Source organism: Brachyistius frenatus, unplaced genomic scaffold (genome assembly GCF_029030835.1).
Source record: "Brachyistius frenatus isolate BFR_SWC_R1_liver_20210118 unplaced genomic scaffold, ASM2903083v1 Contig_86, whole genome shotgun sequence".
Classification (NCBI taxonomy): domain Eukaryota; kingdom Metazoa; phylum Chordata; class Actinopteri; family Embiotocidae; genus Brachyistius; species Brachyistius frenatus.
In genome coordinates this window covers 405,027-431,900 of record NW_027210685.1, presented here as the reverse complement: position 1 = coordinate 431,900, position 26,874 = coordinate 405,027, and the positions used below count along the sequence as shown (strand labels likewise).

The 26,874-nt window shown below is 40.2% G+C and overlaps 1 protein-coding gene across 1 annotated transcript in view; it reads right to left on the bottom strand.

Moving 5' to 3' along the window:
- Positions 1-26,874, bottom strand: part of LOC138627487 (neural-cadherin) — a 258,275-nt gene that overhangs the window by 182,307 nt on the left and 49,094 nt on the right. The window contains exons 2-5 of the mRNA XM_069709839.1: positions 11,864-12,061; positions 10,694-10,919; positions 6,990-7,194; positions 2,447-2,558 (exon numbers count right to left, since the gene is read on the bottom strand). Of these exons, the coding sequence (XP_069565940.1) occupies positions 2,447-2,558; positions 6,990-7,194; positions 10,694-10,919; positions 11,864-12,061 (741 nt within the window). The remainder of the gene's footprint in view (positions 1-2,446; positions 2,559-6,989; positions 7,195-10,693; positions 10,920-11,863; positions 12,062-26,874) is intronic.

Below are 26,874 nucleotides of genomic sequence, written 5' to 3'. Positions count from 1 at the left end.
CAGTTTTTGTCTAGTTACAGTATAGTATCATTTTGTGCCACTTCCCCAAGAGAATAAATGATGACCTGACTCTGCTGCACAGCATGCTGGAGTAACAAATAAAAGGTTATATTATTGTTTTAGTCATTATACAACTCTGCCTTATGGTTTTGTCATTTTATCATGTTACAGGCCTTTATTCTCCCTTTACATCACGAATGTCCTTTATACTACAAGTGTCTTTTGAGTTTCACCAGAACACAGGTTTTTAGGCAAGACTATTTTCACGAGAATTAGTCTAAAGGCAACAATAATTTCCATTTTATTAAAACTGCTTAAAGTAAAACGATAAAACAACAACAAAATAGACCCTATAATATAACTCTCAATAAATGTTATTTTTCATTTGCACAACCTCCTGTTTAGTTTTATTTAACAAGTCGTACTTGTTGTTTTATTTAGTGTGTTGCTGTGTAGCTGTAAACAGAGCAAATCCATGCAACTTTTGTTTAGTTTTTCTATTATCAAATTGCTCATTTGACTAAAGGTGAAAATGATAGTGGTGAGAACTTGGCAACGATGCAAATAAATTAAAGTCTCTCTCCTGGCATTAGGCCTGAAAACACAGTGGTTGTCAAAAATAACATATTTATTACAAGTTTCCAAGGGGAAAAAAACATCCACTGAATGCTGATCAGCTTAAATGTAACTCAACATTCATTCAGTGGGCACAGCTCTATGAATGTGTATGGGTATGGGTATGTGAGATATAAAGCTCTGGCTGTCTATCTGCGTTGATGAGACTGAAGCAGAAATACTCAGCCATGGCTTTGATGCTCATTTTGTTCATCTAGCATGAAAAACACCACATCGACACGACAACAAGGTTAAAAACCTGATTTTTACTGGAAGGGGCCTAAACATGGCACAGGTGCAAAAACAACAAGGCTTTATAACGTAAATCCAACACACAATTTTTCCGCCTGCAGTCAAAGTTAATGAGCATTTCCAATGAAGTGTCACAACTGCAGTCGATAATAATTTACAAGCTGCATGCAATGTTTCACTTCCATGCATTTCCTTCTTGTCAATACTGATGTTCAGCTCTGGCTGCGTTTCCAATTTTAGCCCAAAGCAGGTGCAACTGTAAAACTAAGTTCACCTGTTTATTACATTTTTACACATATCAGATACTGGCGCTGACCAGTGGAGCAAGATCAGGTATTGGCTACCGTGAGGTGGGTGAGCTAGTAACAAAGTGTCCCCTGTTTGGAGGTACTGCAGACTGTGAAGTCCAGCCTGATGCTTTTTTATTCAAGAATTATCCTCACCTCTTCCACACAAGAGACATAGAAATAGAGATGAAGCCTATTAATCACTGGTGTTGGATCAGTACTCCGTATTACCCGAGCTCAGGTATCTGTATCGAGACTAAAAATGTCACATCGCTTAGATTAGACTTTAAGATATTAATTAACAGGGTGGTCTTTGAGTGTAGAGGGAGAGAGAGATGTGTGAAATACTTTGCTGTCAGTTATGTTGGCAGATTGTCAGAATCTAAAAAAGATTGAGCCTATCAGTGTTAAGTCACACCATGACAGATCCAGTTGTGGTGCGTCATACCCACAATTAACATTTCTTCCCATCAGATGAAACATTAGTGATCCCTGTGTAGAAATTGAGTGGAAAAGAGAGACTAGAGCAGCTGCACTGATGGAAGCTCCAGTGATTTCACCGATGCCAGTACTGACCTACTCCATTTCCTGACCAAAACACATGTTCAAAAAGTTCTGTCACTGTTATTTTGTTCTGAAAGCAACTGCAGCAGGGCTTCCTAAACATGTGCATATCACAGACCCCACAGAGGTTCACATTCATTACTGAGCTGCATATTCTTTATCTTCATTTACAGGGACACATCAGGTAAATGTTGTATTGTTTGTGATAACGTTTTTGAATTAAAAACACCTACTATGGCCAAGGAGAAAATAAAACTGCAGTGATTCCCATGGATGTATAACTGGTGATGTTCATTAAGCCAATTGTGGACAAATCACACAGCTGCATTTTTTTAAAGGAACAACATCATGATTTATGCATTCTATATTGTTTTATTGGCTAGGGGTGAATACATAGTTTTAATTAGAGCACCATGGAACATGTTTTAATTGTGTGGGAGTTTTTGATTAGTGAAGTTAAACAATAAAATAACACAAACAAAGTTTCTAAATGTCTGAGAGCGCAAAGGCCAAGGAAAAAGTAAAATGCATCTTCAATTCCTCCTGAAAATATCAATATAACAAATGTGAGAAATGTGTTAAGGCTGCTCTAGGTCACAACTTCGATTGTCTCTTTTAGTACAAGATAATGTGTCATGCTGTGTGGCCAATACATATTTTGAGGGCAAAAATATCGACTGTGCTGTGATGTTGAGAGGTCATGGATGAGCTTTGTCTAGATATCTCACCTTGCAACAGGGAGGTTGCTGTTGTTACAGTTTCTGGTACACCATCTTTGCTGTAAATGGACTGCAGGAACTCTGGAACGCAGTCGTTTTCATCGACAATGATGACTCGTACCTGAGAGTGAAGTGAGGAGGAGAAAGGAGTTGGTAGAAAGATAAAGAGAGAGCAGGAGGTAGTCAGAGCAAAGATGGAAGAGGGACGTGAGTCAATGAAATAAAGTAACCTTCATCGCACATTTTTTACTTGACATGTGACATTGAACCCAATGCAACAGAATCTTAACAGGTGAAAATAAAATGGATTGGTAAGGTGTGAATATTTCACCTGTTCATGGTAATTCAACTTCCTTCAAGGATTATTCTATGTATAAAAAAAAACATTCTGACAGTTGTAAAAAAGAAGTCAATCAAAATCTGGGTTAAGTTTAACTTTCTAAACGTCCAATACACGACATTGAATAAAAATTAATTCATGTCAAAATATTTTTGTTAAATTACAAAATGTGCCCTCAAATAATAAAAATTCTAATAAAAATGATTAGAACTGCTTTTTGAACTTCTAATCTCATACATGTTGTAGTGATTCTGCTGCTGCATCTACATGTGCACAAACTGCCTGCAGATTAAAAGTCACACTGGGATGGTGTTATGAAAATTTCAAATCTGGGATTACTACTTCAGGCACTATTCAAAATTGGTTTTCTTTGCATCCCGAGTCATTTTCATCTGTGAGTAACCCAAATTAACCCGATCCCTAACCAAAAAGAAGCTTCATCCCAACCTCGTCCAAAGGCCTGTCCCTGATCCCTCCGGTTTATTAAACCCTCCTTGGGGTGTGGGGGGGCTGCTACAGAGTCGGCAGCGAGTCAGCGGAGAATGTAATCTAGTGCAGTTTCTCAGAAGCCCTAAGCTAACAAATATGTGGTATGGAAAAATGTATTTCTTTGGTGTGAGCATGAAGGTGTGTGTTTCTTGCTGAGACACTGTAATGCGGTACAGTTCATTAGGGACACAAAGGTAAACAAAGCATCTCCTAGCAGATGTTAACTGCCTGCTTGGAGTATTCCGAAGAAATAAATAGATATGAGCTGTCTGGCGAGCCTCCGACCCTCAGCCCCACTTCTTTTCTTTCATAAAAACAGAGCGCTATGCACATAAACACTACCGATCAGTCTCTGACACACACACACACACACACACACACACACACACACACACACACACACACACACACACACACACACACACACACACACACACACACACACACACACACACACACACACACACACACACACACACACACACACACACACACACACACACACACACACACACACACACACACACACACACACACACACACACACACACACACACACACACACACACACAGTTGGTGGTTTGTAAATACCACTGGTATTAAGTCCTGGTAGGTAAAATGAAATTCTGTAATATCAGTTAATCCTCCAGCAAAGATCAGCTTCGAAGCAATGGACAACAAAATAAAATCTGACCATATCAACTCCCAGAGGTGATTTGTTTGCTTGCCAGTAACTGTCAATCATTGTTTGTCTATGTGTGTGTGTGTGTGTGTGTGTGTGTGTGTGTGTGTGTGTGTGTGTGTGTGTGTGTGTGTGTGTGTGTGTGTGTGTGTGTGTGTGTTGTTTGCATGTCAGAGCAAATCTCTGTGCCAGTGTGACAGGAAATGATGGGACTTCAACAAGATATATGAAGGTACTGTATGTGTATGTACAAGGCAGAGGAAAAGCAAGATTGAATGAGAAGAGAGGGGAAGGGAAGTCAGCCGTAATAAAGCAAGATGAGCTCAAACACACCCACACAGAAATGGGCGCACATGCACACACTTCACTAGCTGCAGGCAGGTCTCGGGCTGGTTAGGTAACTAATGGTGCCGATGAGCTATCACTCCCGGAGGGAGAAACTTGGAAACTACCTGCAAATTAAAGTCATGCTCAGTGAGTCCGGTGCACACAAATACACCTCCTCTGTTTGCTATTGACAGGGTGACAGGTTTCTGAAAAGCAGAATAAAAGCAAAAGCAGGAAAAAAAGATAGCGACACAAATTGAAACGGCTGCATTATTTCTGAAGTCCTTTATGGAAAACAAATTAACAAAGTTTTTTTTTTTTTTTTCATTATATAAATTATAGTAAACTTTAATAAGAGAAAGAGGGAAAATAACATGCCTTAAATCATGAGGTGCATGCTTAGTGTAAACATTTTACACTGAGCCACTGACTCTTTAACAGATGCCTTCCCCTGGGTATGGACAAAGTTGTCAGTCACTATTATTGCACGTACAGGAAGTGTCTCTTGTTTCTGATTGGTCGTCAATCTCAAGAGGACAGGTCTTAATTAATATGAGCCTTTCTGAGGGTAGATGCCAGGGAGGGAGAGTGATAGGGAGGGATATGGACACTTGAAAATAGCCTCCTGCAGATGAATGCAAAAAGGAACTTCATATTGAGACCGTGATGGACACTGTATGGTGACACTCATCTAGTGTTTTGGTTTCAGCTGTGTCTGTCTTTTAGTTAAACTAAATTTTTGTGTGTTCATGTGCTTTCAAAGAATATTTCCCCCCAACTATCCCCTTAACGTTCATTCCATCCAAATGAGGTCTCACTCATTTGGGAAGTCAATCTTCTCAATCTCCAAGTACCAAAGAGATAGCCTCATAAAATTGGAATCTTCAGGATAGAAAAGGTTTAATTCCTTATTGTTGCTTATAACTAAAGGTGACATCTTAAAAAGGGGAGACAGGTATGAATAAATTAATAAATACACATACATACTTACATATACTTACATTTTGTGTGTTATTTGTTAAAGCCCATTATGTGTGTACTCTAAGTCAAGTCGCCTTTTGTATTTCTTCTGTTTTCTTTCCATGTGATTGCAGCAGTGGAAGATGCTCACTGCTGCATGTTCACCACCACGGAGGGAATTTTTGCAGTCTCACATTCAGACACACAACACCACGTTTTTGTCTAGCCCATCACTCAATACGCTCAAGCCACATTGTTGTGAACACATTAGTGTGTACTGGTATGGGGTATACTACGACTGAGTACTGTAGTGTCTTTTTTTTTTAACACATTATTTTGGGAAAACCACCATCAGTTATTCCCACCAGGATGTCGCAAAAACAAATACCAGAATTGTGCCAGCATTCTGAAAATGTAATGGTACAAACAGTTTTTCTGAAGTCAAATGTATTGTTTGAGACAATTTTAACACTTTCTAATGCCAAACAACGACGACTATTCTTAAGATATCAAATACTGGTATATCACGGGCATTAAGCATCTGTTGCGGTTAAACGGGAAACAGAGAGGCAGCTGTAGGGGCAAGGGCTGCCATGTCAGGAAGGTACAGTATTCGTGGGAGATGCTGGCTTTTGAGGGCTGATTGGACGTATCCGTAGAAGGTTATGGAGGGCAGACATGGGCTAAGAAGGCTAGCTAGGACAGGAATGTGGGAAGATGAAGGCACGTTCAAACTATTTATTTTCTTTCATGCTTTCCATCAGTCCTTTTCCTCTCACTTTCTCACTTAATTCAGTAAGCATCCTCTCAATCCCCCACATCCCCACCTCCGTTCTTTCTCCATAGAATTTTGGTGCTCTGTAGGATACAGAGGCCCAGAGTGGAGCAGTTGAGGACAGATCGGTTCAGCAGGACATGTTTTAGCCCGAGGCCAGAGTAATGATGGAAACCAGACCAGATGCTTCAACGCCTGCAGCAGTCAGCCGCTGTTCTGTCTCACTTCCTGACAACATGAGGAAGTCATTGGGAATATCAGAGCAGTCATTCCAGCCAGACAAGTCTATTTGGGTTTGACTGAAGACAATGTCCACACTTTAAAATGGGCATGTACGGTTGTCGTTTAAATTGAGGAGTTTAATGATTTTTTCTTTTAAAGAATTTAGTCTGAGGGCATTTCACAAGAATCCATATGGCACTGATCTTTACAAAATGCTCTCTATTGAAGAAAAAAAGGGTTAATAATGAGGCATGGAACTAAGATATGATTTTAACTGCAGCATACTGTTGCTGCTGGGGACTGCCACTGCTTAGAAGAATCCAACATCCATCTTACAACCAAGTATTACTGTAATAGGTCTACAATTGCAGCCAAAAAGTGACAGTAACTTGAAAGACAGCAGACCAAGGACAGACATACTGCATGACAAACAAGTCCATTGGTAGCAGACTTGTTAATGTGAAGACATGTCAAACATTGTGCAGTATACTGCACAGACTTGACGAGACAACCTTGTAATGTCAAAAACATTTGGCTTTTGAAGACCATCCAGACATTGGCAAAGTCAAGTGACGGTCACACACACACACACACACACACACACACACACACACACACACACACACACACACACACACACACACACACACACACACACACACACACACACACACACACACACACACACACACACACACACACACACACACACACACACACACACACACACATACACACACATACACGTAAAACAAACCTCTGCTGCACTGCTCATGCTTTCCAGGCCCTCGCTGGCTCGCACCAAAAGCAAGTAGCGATGTTGGTCGCTCTCGTAGTCAATAGGGCGGGTCAGGCTGATTTCACCCGTCTCTGCTGAGATGGAGAAGAGACTGCTGGGATTGATCAGGAGGCTGTAGCTGATTGGTTTCTTCTGGAAGGACACAGCAGGTGTGACCAAAAATCTGGGGACACATGGAAACAAAGTACACCTCTGACTAGCCAGTACTTGCAACAGCAATGGGGTAGAAAAACACAAAGTATAAATTAAATGTCTACAAAATGCTCTTGTATGTTCGAGTGGTGTAGAGAAGAATGTTGTATGGCAGACAGGCCTTTTCAGAGAAGTAGGGTAGGGGCATACAGCCATAAAATGTTGAAATGAGTTGTTAATAATGAAATGTGCTATCTAACCCTTATGCAATTTCAAGGATGAAGTCAGCGTAAACAACAGACTGAAATATCCACTTTACTGGTTTGCCAAATGTGTCAGTCAAAGTAAAGCTGGAGGGAGACAATGAGACCAATCCAAGGTCACTAGTCATAACTGTATCACTTCAGTCAGAACGGAAGCTGCACGTGTGTATGTGTGTGTGTGTGTGTGTGTGTGTGTGTGTGTGTGTGTGTGTGTGTGTGTGTGTGTGTGTGTGTGTGTGTGTGTGTGTGTGTGTGTGTGTGTGTGTGTGTGTGTGTGTGTGTGTGTGTACTTACTCATGTAGTGGAGACATGCAGGCGCTTTACTGATTTATCTGTCAATTATTTGATTCAAAATCAAAATTTAAAATATCAAAATGATTACAAATGTCGATCACTGTTTCTCAAAGCCCGAGGTGCAACGGAACACATCTTGTTTTGTCATGAAGAGGAGATTGAACCGGAGATAGAGGAAGATGTCTCAGAAATTGAAGACAACATTGATCCTGATTTCGATCCAGACAATTATGAGACTGACCAGTCAGGAAGTAGCACCAGAGGAACAGGTACCTGAGGTGACATACCAGTCCAAGGGTGGCAACTTACTCCCTATATTCCGGTCAACAATGTCCTTACAACAGTTTCATGTCCACTCAAGAATTATCCGATTTGATAACAGAGATACACGACCTGCCCGCTGCTGAAACGACAAACTGGCTGCCATCAGGAATGTTTGGGTCAGGTGGGTGGAGCACCTACCACTGATGTACAATCCACAGCCTGAGGTGACAGCTGTGGCAGTATTCCACAACATCCTGGATATGTCTGCATATAATGCACATGCGGTGTGGATGGCGATCGACCCAGCCTGGAATCGGGGGACATTTTTCAAGAAGAGACTCTCCCCGGCAGAGCTTGGGAAAGCTTTGGTGACTCCACTAATTCAACGGCGCCAGCACCTTCCCCGCACACCAGCCTCTGCCGGTGTGTTTAGGAGTCTGCAAGCCCCAGCCGCTGCCCCAGCCGCTCCCCCCCAACAAGGACAGGGGCAGAAAAGGAAGAGGTGCAAGCTCTGCGCCTCTAGAGACCATAAAACAAGCCTTAAATGCTACAAATGTGATGCCTATGTTTGCAAGGCACACTCTGACCTAATTGCACAATGCCACTCCTGTTCATGAACACACACACACACACACACACACACACACACACACACACACACACACACACACACACACACACACACACACACACACACACACACACAGATGACTATTCATGTTGATGTTCTGATGTTCTGTGAATTTGGTCTCTGTTTTGATTTTGATTATTACAATAAATGTTAATTTAGCGATGCATTTCCAGTGTCTATTATTTGTATATTCACAGCAGTTATTCATGTAAACCACTAGTCTGAGACATTGTTTACAGCTTAAGAAGGTGTTAAATAAAATTTGGTGATGATTAATGGTTTTTGTGTTAATGTAAGAGCAGTTAAAACAGACCGGTCAAATTTGACCGGGAACACTAAAGTAAAGGGGGGAGAAACGAACACGACAGGAGGGTTAAGATGGAGACTGGTCCAAATCGAACAACGAATGAATTCAACCAAACACAAAAAAGGGCCTTCAAAAAAACCTGCTCATTGCCTGGCTCCACCCTCCTATAGTTGACAGCTTCAGTCTTCGCCATAGTGTCTGAAAACCCAGTTTATATTGAGGTCTGGTTAGCCATCCTGAATGGCAGACCAATCAGTGACCAGTAGGCGTGGCTAAGTGCAATATTTCTGTTGTTTACAGCTTGGTGACTTCTGGCGCACCACATACAATGTATGCTGTTCAATGCAGACTGGTTAAAAGCTGCTTCAGTATTTGATTAACCTGATGTCAAAGCCCCATAAGGTATGACTGGAAACACTCCTCACTGGAGTGTGGATGCAGGTCTGGTAATACTAGGCTAGTGATCTGAGACTGGGACGACCGGGCACTGAGCCATTGTTTTCATGAAGACTTGAACACGTTGGCAATGAATAACTCAGCCCTAAAAGCATGTTGTCAGCCCAGCATGACCTGCAGGAGTTCAGGCTTGTGTAACATGTTTTTCTGACACAAATTAAAATAACATATTTACTGGAGAAATTACCTGGAAGTAAATGTGACAAACAGCCCAGAATTATTTCTATCATTAGTAAAACACAGTCAGACTAACAGTTCTCACCACTGCAAGACCACTTTGAATCTGTAGCTGACGCACATGTGGGTTTGAGGTGCTAACATTTCCCATGTTTCACTTCATATTCCATGTATCTCGTGGAACTTTATCTGGGCTAACTTTCCATTAATTCAAGGAGACGAGATCCCTCATCACTGAAGCATTTTCTTTCATCAGTGATTAGGTATCTTGTCTTCTTGGATTAACGTAAAGTTAGCCCAGATAAAGTTAAAAAGTAAAAAAAAATGGCAAGGGTTAGGACATATGTGACATTAGGCATCTAGCAAACCTAAGCCATGACTTTTGCGCTAAACAGAAGTAAGATCAATTACGTGGTTGCTTATTTTTTTTCATCTTGTTCATCCAAAATATTCCCAAGAAAAGATTTTAATTCCACCATAACTTGTCGAAGTAATTTGTGTTAAACAGAGCTGCAGGTGACATGTTATAATGAATGCCTGCATTTTTTTGACAGTTATAATAAAAACCGCTAAGTGTCTTTATTATTATTGACTTTATCTTAACATATTAAACAAAAACATTTTTTTTGTATGGTAACCCTACCAATTAAATCCCTAGTTTATGATTGCTACATTATCTGGCAAATAAAATGAAACACACCATTGCTCTTTGTTTTGCGGTTGTCTGTACTGACATTTTAAATGACAGATCACACAGTCTCCGGTAATAACATGACAAAAAACACGGATGATTGCCCAACCTGAGCGTGTATGCAAATAAATACTTGAAGGCAGTCCTCTCACTGCGTCGCATTAACTTAAAGTTAATGTGTCACGTTATGGAAATCAATTTAGCAGTCTGTAAAATTTTAAAATCAGTAATCCCAGCCAGACAAAGAAAGACATGTGTGCACATTAAATGTCCCTGAAGAATTAATCTCTTCAAACACATATGCAATGTAGAGGTAATGTATGTCTAAATAGATATCAATCATGGCTGTGGTAAGAGACTGTGGTTTGAGAGACACGTGTGTGTCTTTGAAGTATACCACTTCATGTGGATGTCTAGCAAAGAAATCAGTGTATTGTATAAACTCACGGCTGTCCTTCAGGGGTGTTTTCCGGTATAGCGATGGTGAAGGAAGCGTTGGTAAACTGCGGTGGCCGAGCTCCAGCAACCACAGAGACGACGGCCGGGGCGCTGCGGCTGCCCAGCCGGTCGGCAGCCACCACTGTCAGCAGGTACTCCCTGTCCCTCTGCAGAGGAAGCCCTGTGGTTCGTACCTGGCCGCTCTTCCTGTCCACTTCGAAACGGCCATCGCCACCTGCAGACGATGTTTTGGACAAGGTAGGAAGAGCCATATATTAAAGACAAGGTATTTAAATACAAGCAATAAAGGGAAGAAGCTGTGCACAAAATGCTGCTCTTAGGAGCTGTCAAAGATATTGTAATTTTAAGCAATAAACCAACCAAACTAACCAATAAAATGGTAAATATGAATGGACCGTCAGTTTTCAAAGTTGTTGAGATGTCATGCACTACTCTCTAAACTCACGTCATAGTTTAATTCCACCTCCGTGAATTAATCCTGCTGTGCTATCTTCTGTGTTACTTACGCTTTCCCACAATGTCAAATCACACATTCATAATCTTGTCGTCAACATATTTGATCAATGCTCTCTCTGCCTCTGCTTTTGAGCCAATCAGTTTCTCATCCCTCATTAAATATCAAAGTAATTCTGTCATTCTGCCTTTCAGACCTCCTGATGCGCAACCCTCCTCCTGGTTTTCCTGGGAATCTCCACCGAAGTTTCCATCAGTCATCTCCAATCTCCCCTCCTCCCAACCGGTCGAGGCACATGACCGCTCACCCCTGAGCCTTTTTTTCCTCCCAGCTGTCACTCGTGGGATTCGTTGGGTTCCTTAAGTTATGTCTTATGTTATGATTCGGTGCTAGATAAACCCAAATTTAGAATTCCATATACTCCACTACACCACCTGCAGCATTTAGGCTCCGGGGGGTTCTGTCCTCTCTCCTACATCCATCTGGGACATCGCTCTATGAAGCGACCTCTCATTGTCTAACCGCCAAAACGTATAAGTCAAACTGACATTACTTCAACAAATTGTTTTCCACTTCTAATGATCTCTCTGTATTGAATTGACATGAGCAAACATTTTGTTTTGTCATAGCAGAAAAAAAGCACTTGAGCAAATGGTCGCCCTGTTCAGTTTACAGAAGAGGAAATGACGTAATAAATAACCTACCATCAGACAGAAAGTACTCCACTTCACCATTGTTGCCTTCATCCCCATCCTGAGCGAAGAGCTTGTAGACCAGTGAACCTGCAGGTGCATCAGGGGAAACCACAGCAAGGTAGGGTGCCGGAACCATGCTCCATTCTGGGATGTTGTCGTTTACGTCCGTCACAGTCAACTCTACTCTGACCAAGTACCACTCTGGACCTGGAAAATAAGAGAAAGGAGAAGAAGACAGTTTTAGCTGTGGTGGCTGGCAGAGAAGTTTAAGGCAGATTCTATGTTTGATGAGGTTGCTGAAATGTGAGGGAAATCCTGTTTTCATTTGTGGGAAAAGAGCTAAACTCAAAGAACACACCAATGCAATGCACCCTTTACCTGGTAATATTCAGGGCTGGGATGATAAGCGTTTATCTTGATTCAATGCTGTCACAATGCCTGACTGCCAATTCAATTTGGGGTGTTGTGGCAGGGGAGGGGCTGGAGAATCAGCTTTGGGTAATGGCGGGGTACAACTATAAACTGTATATTAAAGTGGATGTAGCTTCCGGGTCTGAAAAAATAGGCCGATGCGGAAGTGCTTTATGCTGCAATACCACTGAGTGCCACTAGAGGTTGGCTCTAAAAAGCCTCCGGCTCCATAGACTCCCATTCAACTTGTCTCAATAAAATTGGTAAAATTCTCTATAAAGTCAATATATATTTTACGAAGGTTATGTCAGTGTCGTTCGCTGAAGCTGGTCCTTCTTATTAGTTTCCTGGCGGTCCATCTGAAAATAATACCATCATTTATTGGAAAATAAGCTTCAAAAAGCCATGTTTTTGGGGCTCTGTTTGATTGACAGGCCTGTGGTGCATTCAGATTTCAGCTATCGGTGGACAGGACTTAGTTTCGCCAGATTTCCAATCAGATCGAGTCAGATCCAACGCTCGTTCCCTCCCACCTCGTCCAAATATAGTCACTACCGGCTCCAAACTGCTCTAAACTAGCAAGATGGCGCCGGCCAATATCGGAACTCCAGGCTTCATAGAGGCTGTTCACAAACTAATGGGTGACATCACTGTTGGTTGCTTGGGTACAACCTGGAAAGGCTGTCAGTCTACCACAGGGTCAGCATAGAAAGACAGACAACCATTCACACTCACATTGACACCTACGGCCAATTTAATTAACCCAGCGTGCATGTTTTTTGACTGTTGGAGGAAGCGGCAGCACCCGAAGAAAACTAAAACGGATACAGAGAACAATATGGAACCACAGCCGACCAGTAGGTGAAAAACCCAGAACCTTCCAGCTGTGAGGCGACGGTGGAAACCACTGCACAGATTTGGACTTTGATAAATCATGAGCGTTATAAGGAAATACCTGCACAAAGGTAGATTTTATTTTACGGATTTATTTTTTTATGTGTGCTTTGTTGATAGCTGCCTCTCAGCTGGCACTGACAAAGGCTTGGTCCAAGGCTATTCAAACTCAATAGCAACTGTGATGGATGGGAAAAATCACCGGGAACACAAGGGCTGCACCGAATATATTGTCAATGAATGGCTACAAAGAACTTTAAATGTTAACAACAACAACAACATAAAGTTTGCGCAACCCGTTTATGGAATCAATTTCAGAGAGCAAAATTGAAGTAGAACATAGTTAAACAGACCGGGCATGTTCATGATACCACCAAAACAATTTCAGAAGGTGCTTATAGTGGGTCCGAATCCACTAGTGTTAAAGGTGAAAACAGTGAAATAAATAATTAGGCCTGTTTGGTTCATCATAAAGCAGATTTTTTTTATTTGCATTTTCACAAAAGCATCATGTCTCAACCTGGTGATTTACCACATCAGAACTATCACACATCACACTTCTGTCAACGTGAGCTTGTTTGAGTCTGTCAGAGCAATGACGCTGCCTTCACTTTTCTGTTTCAACGTAGTTTGGCTCATTAATAGTGAGTGCAATCCTGATACACTCATGCAACTTCTTACTGGTATTAGAACAACACATCTTTGTTTTTATGGCATTTAAGAATAGCAAGACAGAAATGTCCAAGCGGATGAAAAAATGCCAGCAGTCCCTGTACTTTCTGTTTCCATTCCCCTGAGCCCTCACACTGTATTCTTTCATCACAATAATGCCTTCTTGCACAACACACACATCAGTTCATTATTTGGTGAAGCTGACAAAGCAAATAAATACCTGTCACTCCATTCGCTCTGGAAATGTCAATTTGTATCATCAATTTTATGTCTTTTATGCTTTTGGACATTTTGAAGCTCTTTTTTGATTTAGCTAAAGCAAGTCTACTTTTCACAGCTGAGGTGTAGGTAATCTTTGCACATACTGTAACACACACACGGGGTCTGCCCTCCCAGCCCCGAGGTCCTTAAACACAAAGCTCATCTATGAGTTAAGATGTAACCCTCCTACTTGCTTGCATTTTGGTTTGAGATGTCCTGATGTAGCTCAGAGATTTATACTTCAGTTTTATTTATCATATCACTTACAAACCAGGTATCTTTTTGCAGACTATAGAAAAATGTAAATGGGATATATCCGGCCTGAGAGCTGCAGTTAACAGTCCTTGGCCTTGGTACGTGGCACATACAAATGAAACCGCACTAGTTTTTTGTTTTTTTATTTTTTTTGTTTCTTTTGTTAAGATTTATTTTCCTCAAAGTAAATGCAAAACAAGCTGCTTTTATTCCGTTGAACTGGCTTCTATTTTAGTGCCGTCCTCCTATATTTATTTATTGAATTTGCTATGTGAACGGAAACGTAACCCAGCAGAAACTGGGGAGGCCATCTCGGCATCTGAGCTGGTGATTATAATCAGCGCTGCGCTATCTTCACCCGAAGTAAACAGCACTCCTCATCAGTACACCCACACACATGCTGCACAGCGGCGTTTGCTGGTCGCAGCAGGGGAGCAGAGGAGTAATTTCAGGACTGAAGCCAGAGGACGGCTCTCAGCTGTGTCACTTCTGATACCTGTTGAAAATAAATGGCTGATTATCATTTAAAGTCGATGTTCTATATTGTCTGGCTGTAGTACGGTGAGGTGTTGCGAGGTAAGTAACAGCGTTTGTGTGTATGACTGTACACAAAAAAAATGCAAAGTGCACAGAAAGGCAAGCAAGACAAAAAAAAGAAAAATAACAGTATTTTGAGATTAAGAGGTTGCAATCAAGTAATACAGAGCACAGAAGGAAAAGGCAGTAAGAAAAATAAGAGCCGAATGCTGCATGAACAGAATTAAGAGTGAAGCACATAGGCTGAAAAATGACCCCCGCGGTTGTTATAGAAACAGCAGAACAACGAAAAGTAGAAGATGGAAGAATTAAGAAGAAAAAAACAAAAGCATGAACAAGAAATTGCATAAATCAATGGCATTAGAGAGGAGAGGGGATGAGGGAACGTAACGAAAAAACATAAGCGGACATCAAAAGAAGATAGAAGAGCGGAATTAACCAGCCGCATCTTACAAAAAATATCGCACTGCACTTGACTCTGGGGTTCAACCAATGTATTTGTTGATGATCTCTCTGTCTCGTTTTTCTCACTCTCTCTGTGTCTCCCTCGCTCTCTCTGGTCATAACAGATTCAAAATTAATTGGCAAAAGGACAATGCAGCTTTGGGGAAAAAGGGACGGCAACCCCCGGATAATAAATCACCAGGCTATTATACAGCGCACTATGCCAAAATGCATCTTACACACACACACACACGCCTCTCACTAATAACCATCATCAGTGGATTAGTTGCTAATGAAGGACCATAGGGAGATACAGTTTGGTGCTATTGTCATCCCTTACACTAATGCATTTTACAGGATCTAATGATATGTTGCAATCTCTTGAAATTCAAGGAACCTGCTATTACTAATAGTGTCATGGAAGGGTTTTCCATCGCCACCAACCTAATATACTGAAATAGGTTACAAGGCTAAATATTAATTTTCTCGTCGTGCTTTCTTTTTATCTTGTTTTCAGACTACAAACAACAGGGTTTTCCAAACTTTTTGAACCGTGTACGGTTATGACACAAACCAAGTTTGTTTCGTTGTGGGTCAATGATTTCCTAAACTATGAAAATTCTGCCCACTAATTCTCTTATCACTGTGACTCAGCTACTTTATTGATTAGAGAGGTCATGTTCTACTGTACATGAGAGACACTTAAAGATCCACAATATCATGAGAAAGGCTGTAACAGGTGTCTGACACCAAAACTAAATTATTCAAGTAAAATTTCTGTCAAAAAGTTACATTGTTACATATTGTTCAGCCTTTTGAAGTGGGACATCGTGAAGCTTTCTCAGTGGGTGCATGCCGTATATCTGCATATCATATAGTACACTACACACCTGCTTTAAGCAAGGCTCTTGCATACCAACAGGTAGAGCAACAGTTTGGGAATCATTGATATTCAGTTAAAGTCCCAAAAGTCTATTCAAAAACAGCCCTTATGAAAGTTGTGTTTTGATTATATCAATAATCATTTATCATAAATCAAAAACGGTGAATTGTGGTCAAGGTTGGATAAAAGCTGCAACCTTCTACTGAAACGCCATGTAGACTTTTGTTCTGCTTTCCTTTGGAAACCAAAAAAAAACTATATTTATGTAGACCTTCTCATGGTAGACCTTGAATTATTATCACAAGAAAATAACAAGTGAAAATAATAACAGTGATGACTGGGAAATTATTGCAATTCAATGCAGCAACAAATAATGTTAAGTCTGACAAGTTAAAATGTATTTTAGTTTAGTTTTAATTAAAAAAAGAAATTCCCTACTGGTCACACATCCTTTTGCCCAAATTATTATGTTTTAAATATTTATATTTATTGCATTGGTACTGGTGACGGCACAGTAGTGCAGTAGATAGCACTGCCACTGTACAGCAAGGAGGTTCTGGGTTCAAACCCCTTTCTGTGTAGAGTTTGCATGTCCTAGCTGCGCCTGACTGGGTTCTTGTCAGGTTAATTAGTGATTCTACTAATTGCCCATAGGTTTGAATGCACTTTGTTTTCCGTCTGTCTCTATGTGTTGGCCCTGTGATGGACTGGCGACTTGTCCAGGGTGTACCCTGCCTTTGCCCAAAAGTCAGCTGTAATAGGCTCCAGCCCCCGTGACCCTGTTCAGGATTCAGCGGGTATAGGTAATAGATGGATGGATGCATTGACACTGTACGTTGAACCTGAAATACAATCTTTGAAATACAATCTTTGAAACACAAACCCAACAATAGGCCAACTTTATTACAGCCTGTCATAGAATTGTTATCAGTGACTGACAGGCGATGTAACCTGATACAGACAATATTTGTCACTTTAAACAGTGAAAGTAACAATGAAATCTTGGTAAAATCAAAAATTGCTCACTATTTTTTTCCCCTAATGAAAGATAGAAGATAATTAAGCTCACCTGGCTGTCAGAAGAGAGTCAATTATCGCCAGGACTCGAACATTTTAAAATGTATTCAGATTTACACCATAATTTTCATTCTTGTATGGCATGAACTATTTGAGGTGCAGTGCAGTAGACTGAGCAGACTGAGGTGGACAATTCAATGGAGGACCACAATTAAAAAATAGGTGGGATTTAAGATTTCCTTGATTTTAGCAGGTACCATTCATTTAAAATATGGCTGACCCAAATGCACATTCTTGGGCACAGCTTGGACATCACCACTCCATAATTTCGGTTTAGAAATTGTTGTTCAGCAGGGGGCATTGTGATAAAAGTACCTCTTGGGCAAAACTGATCGAGGACACACAGTACTGTACATCGAACTTCAGTAAACTGTTACGATACTCGAGACACAAGCAGACTTGTAGATTGACAAAAAAAATTTGTCCAATTTCTTCTGGTATCTCTTTCAAGCAAAAATAAAAAGATAAGGAAAATAAAATCTCAATTGGTGTTGGAGCCCAAAGTTGCAACTGATTAATCTGTTGATCAATGGAGTATATATGTTAATATGTGACATTATTACATAATGAATGGAGCTTGAAAATGTAACATTGGAAGGCACTCAGTTTACAGCTGATTAATGACACACAGACCTGTCCTTCCTCTTCTGCTTTCCTTCGGTGACCCCAATCAACACCTTTTTAACTCTCTGTTTCCTCATTTTCTCAGTATCCCTTTCCCCCTCCTGCTCTACATAATGCTGACAGAACTGGTGGCCTAATATGGAACTCCTCATTCCCGTCTACTCCCCCATTCTCGTTCTAGCTGCATCTAATTTAGGGTGAATTAACTGTTCTCATCTTTTAGCATCAGAAGAAAGGAGTTCCAGTGTATCTGACAACACCTGCACTGTGAGTGCATCTGTGGGTGTATGCATGTGCATGCATGCACGCTGTGCCCTCAAAACACTCAGCCTTTGAAAAAGAGAGAAATGGAGTGAAAAAAGGGCAAAAAAAAAAAAAAAAAAAAAGGGAAGAAACAGATTAAGAGAGAATAAAAATGCAAAACAGAGAAAGAAAAAAATAGAAGAGAAGGCCAGTTAATTAAATGTCCTCTGTGAGGATTACAAAGGGCTATTTGGCTCTCACTGGTAACTGTTCCATCCATAATCTGTTTGAATGGAAAGCTGAGGCTGTCTGAGGGACTTTTTTCACATTTTTATATAGAAATGCCAATTAACTCAAAGATGAGGGAGAGAGAGAGAGAGACAGATAGAGCAAGACAGAGAGAAAATCAAGCTTTAGTTCTTACACTAATTGCAAATGATACAAATGGCTAGCCAATAGTTTCCCTGCTTATTCTTCCAGCACAGCTCATAATTGAAAATCCTCACACTGCCAATATTGAGCTCAAACAAATAGACACACAAGTTTGCATGAACAACTACAAAAGAAAAAAAAAAAAAAAAAATGGTATCGTCTCAGACTGGGCAACAAAAAACAATTTCAAATTCTTACATGTATATGAGTGCAAATAAATAAAATAGATTAATAGCTGCACTAATGTATTGCCAATGGATCAGACACATGACAAATCAGTATGAGTGCAACCACCTACATACAACTACCACCTGACTGTTTAATTCCCCAAAGCTGTAGCAATTTAGCATTTTTCAATTCTTTGTTTCGGTTTTAGTTTTCCATCCATCCATCCACTGAAACATCCATCCATCCATTCATCCTTGGCGCCACCTACAGTTTTATGACCAACAACTTTATCGTCTCTGAAAATAGCTGATAAGTTACTGGACCAAATTGAAGCATTTCACTGGTAAAGAGAAAAACTTTTTTCTTCAAATATCAAATTATGGCACTTTTTATGTCGATATCCATTCAGTATTGATTGCAAATGCAGTTAGCACTAGCAATAATTTCCTCAGTGAATTGTTTAGTGAGGAAGCTGATTTTCTTCTGAGATTTCCCGCTTGCAGCACTGTGCTGGCAGTGCCTACATGTTACCAGGATGTGAGCTTCTGACATGTAATTCTAAAACCTTTTGGTTCCCTTTGCCAAGTCTCTCCACTTGTAGCACCAACTCATAAAAAAAAGAAGAGCAGCCAAAGGATATGGTTTGCAGAGAGCAAGAGAAGAAAGAAGGTGGTTATTCATCAGAAAGCTACACGCACTGATCTGACAAACGACACATGTTAAAAGAAATGCTTGTCCAACGTTGCCATGCAACACCAACAAAGTAGCCAAAAACATAGTTTTAGATGGCAAAAATGTTCACTTAATGTTTTTCCGCCCTCTCTGCTGTTTTTAGTTGTCCTTTCCACTGTGTTTTCTGTATCCTGAAGGTCTCCAGCACATCTCTTTCCAAGAAAGGAAAAAACTTGTATAATGCACACTCAGGCTCTCTGGGTTGATGTCAGTGATAGCATCCAATAAAAACTGCCCATACTGAAATTCATTGCAGCAGAAGTTTCTATTGTCCATGGAGGGCAATTTCAGTAGAGGTAAAGTTTCTGGCTGGTCCCTGATGGTCGTATCCTCTTGCACGGCTAACGCAAACGCATCATCAACCTCTCTGCTGCATCTCATCGGCCATAGACTCAAATGTTTGCTCAAATAAGAATGGCTGAATATCTGAGTAACCAAAGCACTGTTGCATGTGTCCTTGTCCGTAACATCCGCTAAACTTATATTTTGGCATGCACTTTGTGTTTGTTCTAAACTTTGCTTACTGCAGTACAAGCGAAGCGGAAAAGCTTTTGTTTTGTTTTTAAATGGCATTAAGAGCGTGCCCAATGGCTACCCAGACAGTTGAATTAGTAGTCTGTCTGGCTACCAATCACAACACATGTAAAATGATGATGCTGGGGTCAGAAGAACAACACGTTATTGCTTCCCAGGGACACTAAACATGTACTGAAGAATCTATTGCTTCAAATGACTACATTTACCAACAACACTAATTGGGCATCAACATCCTGACAAGATTTGCATTTGTCTTTGTTGTGTTGTGTGTCATATTGACTGTGTCCACACAAATGACATTGGATGTTTTTCAGGAGCAGTTCTTCCTCATGTGCAGTTTTTTGCAGTCAGTATGAAGAACTGTCAAACACAAAAATGTGACTCAACCTAATTTAAATTAAGCTCATTAGGCATTCAAAATGGCTGTTTCAATGCATTTTCCAATAATTACAAAGACCTAGTATTAGCCTCCCAAAGCCAATAATTGGCCAATCCCTTCCGTTACCATCTGGATCTAAGACTGTCTGGCCAACTGTGTTACAACATACCCTCTGTTGCTCCAGTTAGAAGGAATTAGTATTGATACCTTATGTGACACAAAGCCCAGAGCACAATAAGAAAACAATGTGTATCCTCTACTAATTACTGAATCCTTTAATTAACTAAGGACAGTTTAGTTGAGGTCAACATAAGGGTGTACATGTGTGTGTGTGTGTGTGTGTGTGTGTGTGTGTGTGTGTGTGTGTGTGTGTGTGTGTGTGTGTGTGTGTGTGTGTGTGTGTGTGTGTGTGTGTGTGTGTGTGTGTGTGTGTGTGTGTGTGTGTGTGTGTGTGTGTAAATTTAATTTATAGTTCAGATGAAGTAATCTCTATGATCTTTGGCTTTACTATAAAGGTGCAATGGGACTCAATAGGGATTACAGCCGTCTGTCTCCCGTCTCACTCTCTCCTGTTTCATGTTGCCCTTGCCTGACCATTTAGTGCAAACCATAGACAATATGAAAGTCAGTGCATTTTCAGCAAAAGTTTAAGTGACAGCTGTTCAGACAGTGCTAAGTGCTCAGAGGGAAGCTGGCTAATGCAGCTGCCATCGCTCTCAAGCACTGTGAGCTCAGGCCTCATGTTAGCCCTGTCATTTTGCTAACAGCAAAATGTCAATTGACAGGGAAAATCTTAACCCTAGCCTAAAAAAACAACAACAATTCTTCCCCCAAACCTTGCTCAGCCAAAGTTTTGCTTCCTTGTTCATACAGTCCCTGAACACAGTTTCATGTTCCCAGAACTCAAAAACATTATGATAATTGCAAAATTTGCCATCAAGCTTTCTGATAATATGGTTACAAATAGAGTTTGTTTATTAATGCATTGCCACTGCGCATGGTCAAAAACAAAGTTTTTTGTTTTTTGTTCTGGTTAAAAAGAAGGTGAAATGCACAACAGAAGGTACAAACTAGAAATGGTATAATAACTGGAAAAAACAAAAGGAAAATAATCAAAAACCCTATCAAAAACAACAACTTTACTTGTACGCCTCTACAACTCTAGGCTGTCTGTGTGTGTTTTATATCTACAGTGCTTATATGTGTTTGTGTGCGATCTGTGTGAAGGAAGTCAACTAATAGGGAAATGTGGACACACCATCAACTACATTACGTCTCATCTATTTATATTCCTTTGTTTGCTGTACATCAAACCTAGCAACTGAACTCTCACCTAATGCATAAAATATTTAATAAATGAACAGCGACGTAAATGTGAAGATTACAAAATATACTATACAAAGCTTGCTTAAGTCTCAAAGCAGAGACATTAGTCTTTAATAAGACATGTCTTAAACAAATACTCATTCAGTCACCTGACAGAAAATATTCAGCAAGTAGTTTGACAACTTAATAATTGTTTGTCATTTAAAAACATTGGCAAATATTTTCAAGTTCCAGCTCTGTATTTGTCAAGGTATTTTACTCTTTTGTTCCGCTCGCTTACTGATTAGCAATTTAGAAAGAATATTTTACTTTCACCTTTGAGAAATGTTCTGTTTATGAGGGCCACTGGATTAATTTAAATGATAAACAGACAATTTAACCTTAGTTTAAAAAACAAAAAAAATGTCATCTCTAAGTTTTAGTATGTGAGAAATGGTCTATTCTAAATAATCTTTGTTCTTAATTTTTGATTTTGAACTTCAGCTACTAAACACCATAGTCCAAAATAATGAGTATTGAAAGATTGAATCATGAGAGAATCCCAACTGCTGTCATCGACCTGATCTATCATTTTCCTTGAAGACACAATAAAGTCAGCAAAATGAGTTTTCATGCCCCTAAGCAACTTCATTTATATCTCAAGTCCTGCTATTTCAGCACACAAGGTTTTAATAATGTCTGGCCCCATAGAAGAGTTTCAGTTAAAAACAAAACATGTCCTCCACTCCCCATCACTCAACACAAATCTGCTTCCAACGTGTCACTGAATCAACCATTTCATTAAGCGGAGCTCAATCACAGTGAAGACACACAGACTTGCCTTAGATAAATGCATAATGGTGGTGAAGAAAACACAACCATGAAAAATCAAATGTCAGTAACAATGTGTCACAATATGACTGCAATATTAATGTATTTGTTGCTGGATTAAGATGCCAATGAACAATACAATTTATGAATTTGCAATTATTTGTCATGTGAGAAACAGTCATTTTGACTGCGATGTGTTCTGTTGCAAAGTTTGGAAGTAAAATGCTCTTTTCATGTAAGTGGGCATAACAAGTGGGCTAAATACACGTTAGAGCAGGTAAGGCAGCATTCGAATCATCTACAGTCAGACAGATACATGCACATGTCATGCAGGTGTGTGCATGAAATGTAATCTATGCATTCACACAGTCTGTGATATTTTTAGCCATATGTCATTCGTGCATGTGTTGCTTTTAACCTTTCTTTTGGATTATGTGTTATTAACTTCTTTGTATTTGTCTACCATTATAGTTTGCTCGTCGTTTGTAAAATAGGCCGCTCAGCCGCCAGCAAATTTGTCCGTATTTGCAAGTGGTGGTAGCAATATGCACTGACATTTTCATATAGCCTACATTAAGGCTTTGAGTAGTTTGTGCTGCAGTAGTTCTTCTATGGGGTCAGTCCGCACAGGTCAGCCTGTGCCCCTCGTGTATTAGAGATCATTCGGTACACATGACCAATTGCCCTTCCACCAATTGCCCAAGTGGACCACTTTTGTGAGGCACTAACAACTGCATATCAGGAACACCCCAGATCCTTATGCTTGTCCATTTGTCCCGCTTCCAACACATCAACTTCAAGAAGTGACAGTACACTTGCTGCCTGATTGTCCCACCCCTTAAAGAGTGCTCTTGTAATGACACAATTCATGTTATTCACCTTTCAGTTGCTTTGATGTTGTGGCTCATTAACATATATTTATCATTAAAAAAAATGGGCAAGGAAAGCTAAAGGTGTTAGCTGGTCTCTGAACACTCCAAAGAGACCCTCACCAAGCGTTCAGCATCTTCCACAAATGGTGATGCCATTTGCAAAGGGAATTGATTGGTGAGTAGGCAGTGATTGTGCTGATCTATTATCTCAAACATGTGGTGCAGCATAAGTTGGCAATGAACCCTAGTGAGAAGTGAACCACCGTCATAACCCTGGAAACCCAGGGTTAACTCTAATTAAATGAAATTAAATGAATTAAATGTACATTGCTAAAACCAAATTCTACTTCATAGTACATATTCTTGGCTTCTGTTGGTTTGTTGGTTCTTGGTTTTTGTTGTTTCGGTTGTTGAGCCTGTCTATCCTCTCCTTATTTGACAATATCAGGAACTGGTGGTAGTGTTAGTGTTACTGAGTCAAAGTAAAAAGGTTTATGTAAAGGCCAATGTCAACCCGCCAACAAGCTAGGTCTGAGACAGTGAGAAAATGGTTGGCCCAGAATATACTGAGAGTCAATTGGTAGCTCGGACCGCGCTGATTCCGTCAATACATTAGTTCTCAGAAATGGTGAATAATTACCACATCCCTACGCGATTCCAGACCCTCTGAATGTTCAACATTGTCGATCAATATTTTTTGCACTTGTTGTAGTTGACTGCACAACTTCTTGCATCGCTTCTTTTGAAGCATGACCCAGCCAGTCATCCTGTGTGGCGGTTTCATTTTTAGTTTTAGTCTTTTAGAACATAATAGGGAACCAAAATAAGGAGTACATTCTACATATTATTTCCATATTCTCTCTCTTTATTACTGGATATTCTGTCAAGTTCCCTGTGCTGATTATAGAAAATTGGAGGTAATTGTTTTAGCTCTCATCTATACTCAGTTCCAGCAGTTGCAAAAGGCGAATAGAGGGGGCTGGGAGTCTCACATATAATGAGATAAAACCATGATGGATCTGGCAACCTGCATGTTCAGGCTCACTGGGAATGGCATTTGAAAGCATGCTCTATGAAAATATGGACTCCGGTCCAAAACCTTGCAGCTGGCTTAGTTCCATCTGAAAAAAAAAAAATAGAATGAGAGAGCAAAGGAAAGAAAAACAGAAAAGGAAAGAGAAACTCAGAGACCGCTCAAGTGAGAAGAGATGAGAGAGAGAGAGAGAGAGAGAGAGAGAGAGAGAGAGAGAGAGAGAGAGAGAGAGAGAGAGAGAGCAAATGAGTGTGACTCCACACTCCATGTGTGTACATGGTAAAGCCGTCAATACACCAACGTTCCCGAGGCCTTCTCTATGTTTCCATTAAACTAGTATCTTATTAGGGCTGGAAAGTGAACCATTTTGTGTGCATGCACTCATATACAGTTGTGTCACATCATAGCCCATCACGTTCAAATGCAGTTCCAAGTGACTTATCCTGACACGAACCATAACCATTACTTGAAAAGCCCCAAACCACCTTGAACTACACTTCTTAAATGTAATGGTTTATTGTATGGGAACTGGATTTTTTTTTTTTTTCCAAAAAAAGAGGTGGGTCCTCAAAGTTTGACTTTGATTTATGATTTATGTCCCGACAACAAAAGTAATACAAGTATTCACACATACGCACACACACAACTACGTTTTCCATCACTTCAGAGAACATTATATTGACATACATTGATTTACTGTAGACTTATCTTAATGGTACTTATTAGTTGTCTAACCCAAAAACGTACTCTGACCTCAAACCAAGTGTTCACCCTAAAATACACGTTTGTGTTTGTTTGTGAAGAAATAACATACATTCTGTAGTACAATACACTTTATTTTTTTTAATCGATACAAGTTTCAAACTTTATATTTGTGGGGTGTTGCTGAGGCCTTAAGAAATAAGTGAATGACATTGTGACTTGGCTAGAGTGAAGTACCCCACAAATAAATATCTGTGTCATTAAGCGATAGATGACAAGGGAGAGGGGCACCTTTGAGTGAAATACACCGTGACTCCTCTCTTCATTTTTCCACAGCACCATAATGCCAACAAACAGCACAGCATGAAAGCAGCTAAAGGGATTATTAACCGGATTATTAACGAGCAAGCATGAGAGGATTAGCCCTGTTGCTTTGAAGTCAATCTGAGGAAGGAGAAATTGACTTGGAAAACACTCCTTCCTATTTCTCTCATTTTCTCCCTCAACTTTTCTCTTTGTTTACTTCTAGTTTCGAGTAAATGAAAAAGTACAACAAAAAAAAAACGTTTAGTCAGTTGTATTTTTTACTGAACAAACTCACACCTTGGCAGCAGACCCAGATGATTTAGCTGTGTAGACAAATCACATAACCTTCTTTAACACTTAACATTTTGAAAAATATGAGTTATTTATTTGCAGTATGTATTTAGCACACTTGCTATAAAAATGAATTTCGATTAATCATGCCATGTAGATCAAAAACCTATCTCTGCACATCAAGCGTAGCTTAGACTGACTGACACGTCCACTCATTCATTCATTTGAAGGGGACTATTAAAACGAGCACATTAATTGCTCTGTCAAAGTTTTTACTTGTAACAATATAATAAAGAATTTGTAGAGCTAGATTATGCAAAAACAGGATTAGACAGACATGGTTCATATAAACATCTACATTCCCAGGAAATGCTGATGTTTGTGATTTTCATGGACAGGATTTCAAGCTGCAGCAACGAGAAGAATGTACGGTTAGTCTCCAAATTGCTTCTCTATTATTTGCAGATGATGTGGCTCTGCTGGTTTCATCAGACGTGACCTTCACCACGTGCCGGGGAGTTTTGCTGCCAAGTGTGAAGCAGCTGACATGACAGTTTGCACCTTCAAGTCTGAGGGATTGGTTCTCTTCCGGAAAATGGGGAAACGCTCCCTTTGGTTTGGGACCGAGTTCATGCCCCAAGCATTTACAGTTTAAGTATCTCGGGGTCTTGTTCATAAGTGAGGGTATGATGGAATAAGAGATTGATATCTGGATCGTTTCTGTGTCAGCAATTAAGTAGGCATTGTGTCAGATGCTTTTAGTAAAGAGGAAGCTGAACCCAAAGGGAAAGCAAAGCTTTCAGTTTACCAGTCGATCTAGATTCCGACCCTCACCAATAGTCAAGAGCTTTGGATAGTGATCGACAGAATTAAATCGCGGATACAAGCGGCTATAATGAGTTTCTTCTGCAGGCTGGCCTCCCATTGTACATTTTCCAAGCAGCCTGGGATAGACCCGGGCAGGCTGGAAGGATTACACATCTCATATGGACTGGAAAGAAACGTATTGGGATCCCCCAGGATGAGCTGACAAATGTTGCTGGAAAGAGAAACCTTTGGTCTAACTTGCTCAACCTGCTGACATCACAATCCGACACTGAATAAAAGCGGCACAAAATTGACAGATGGATG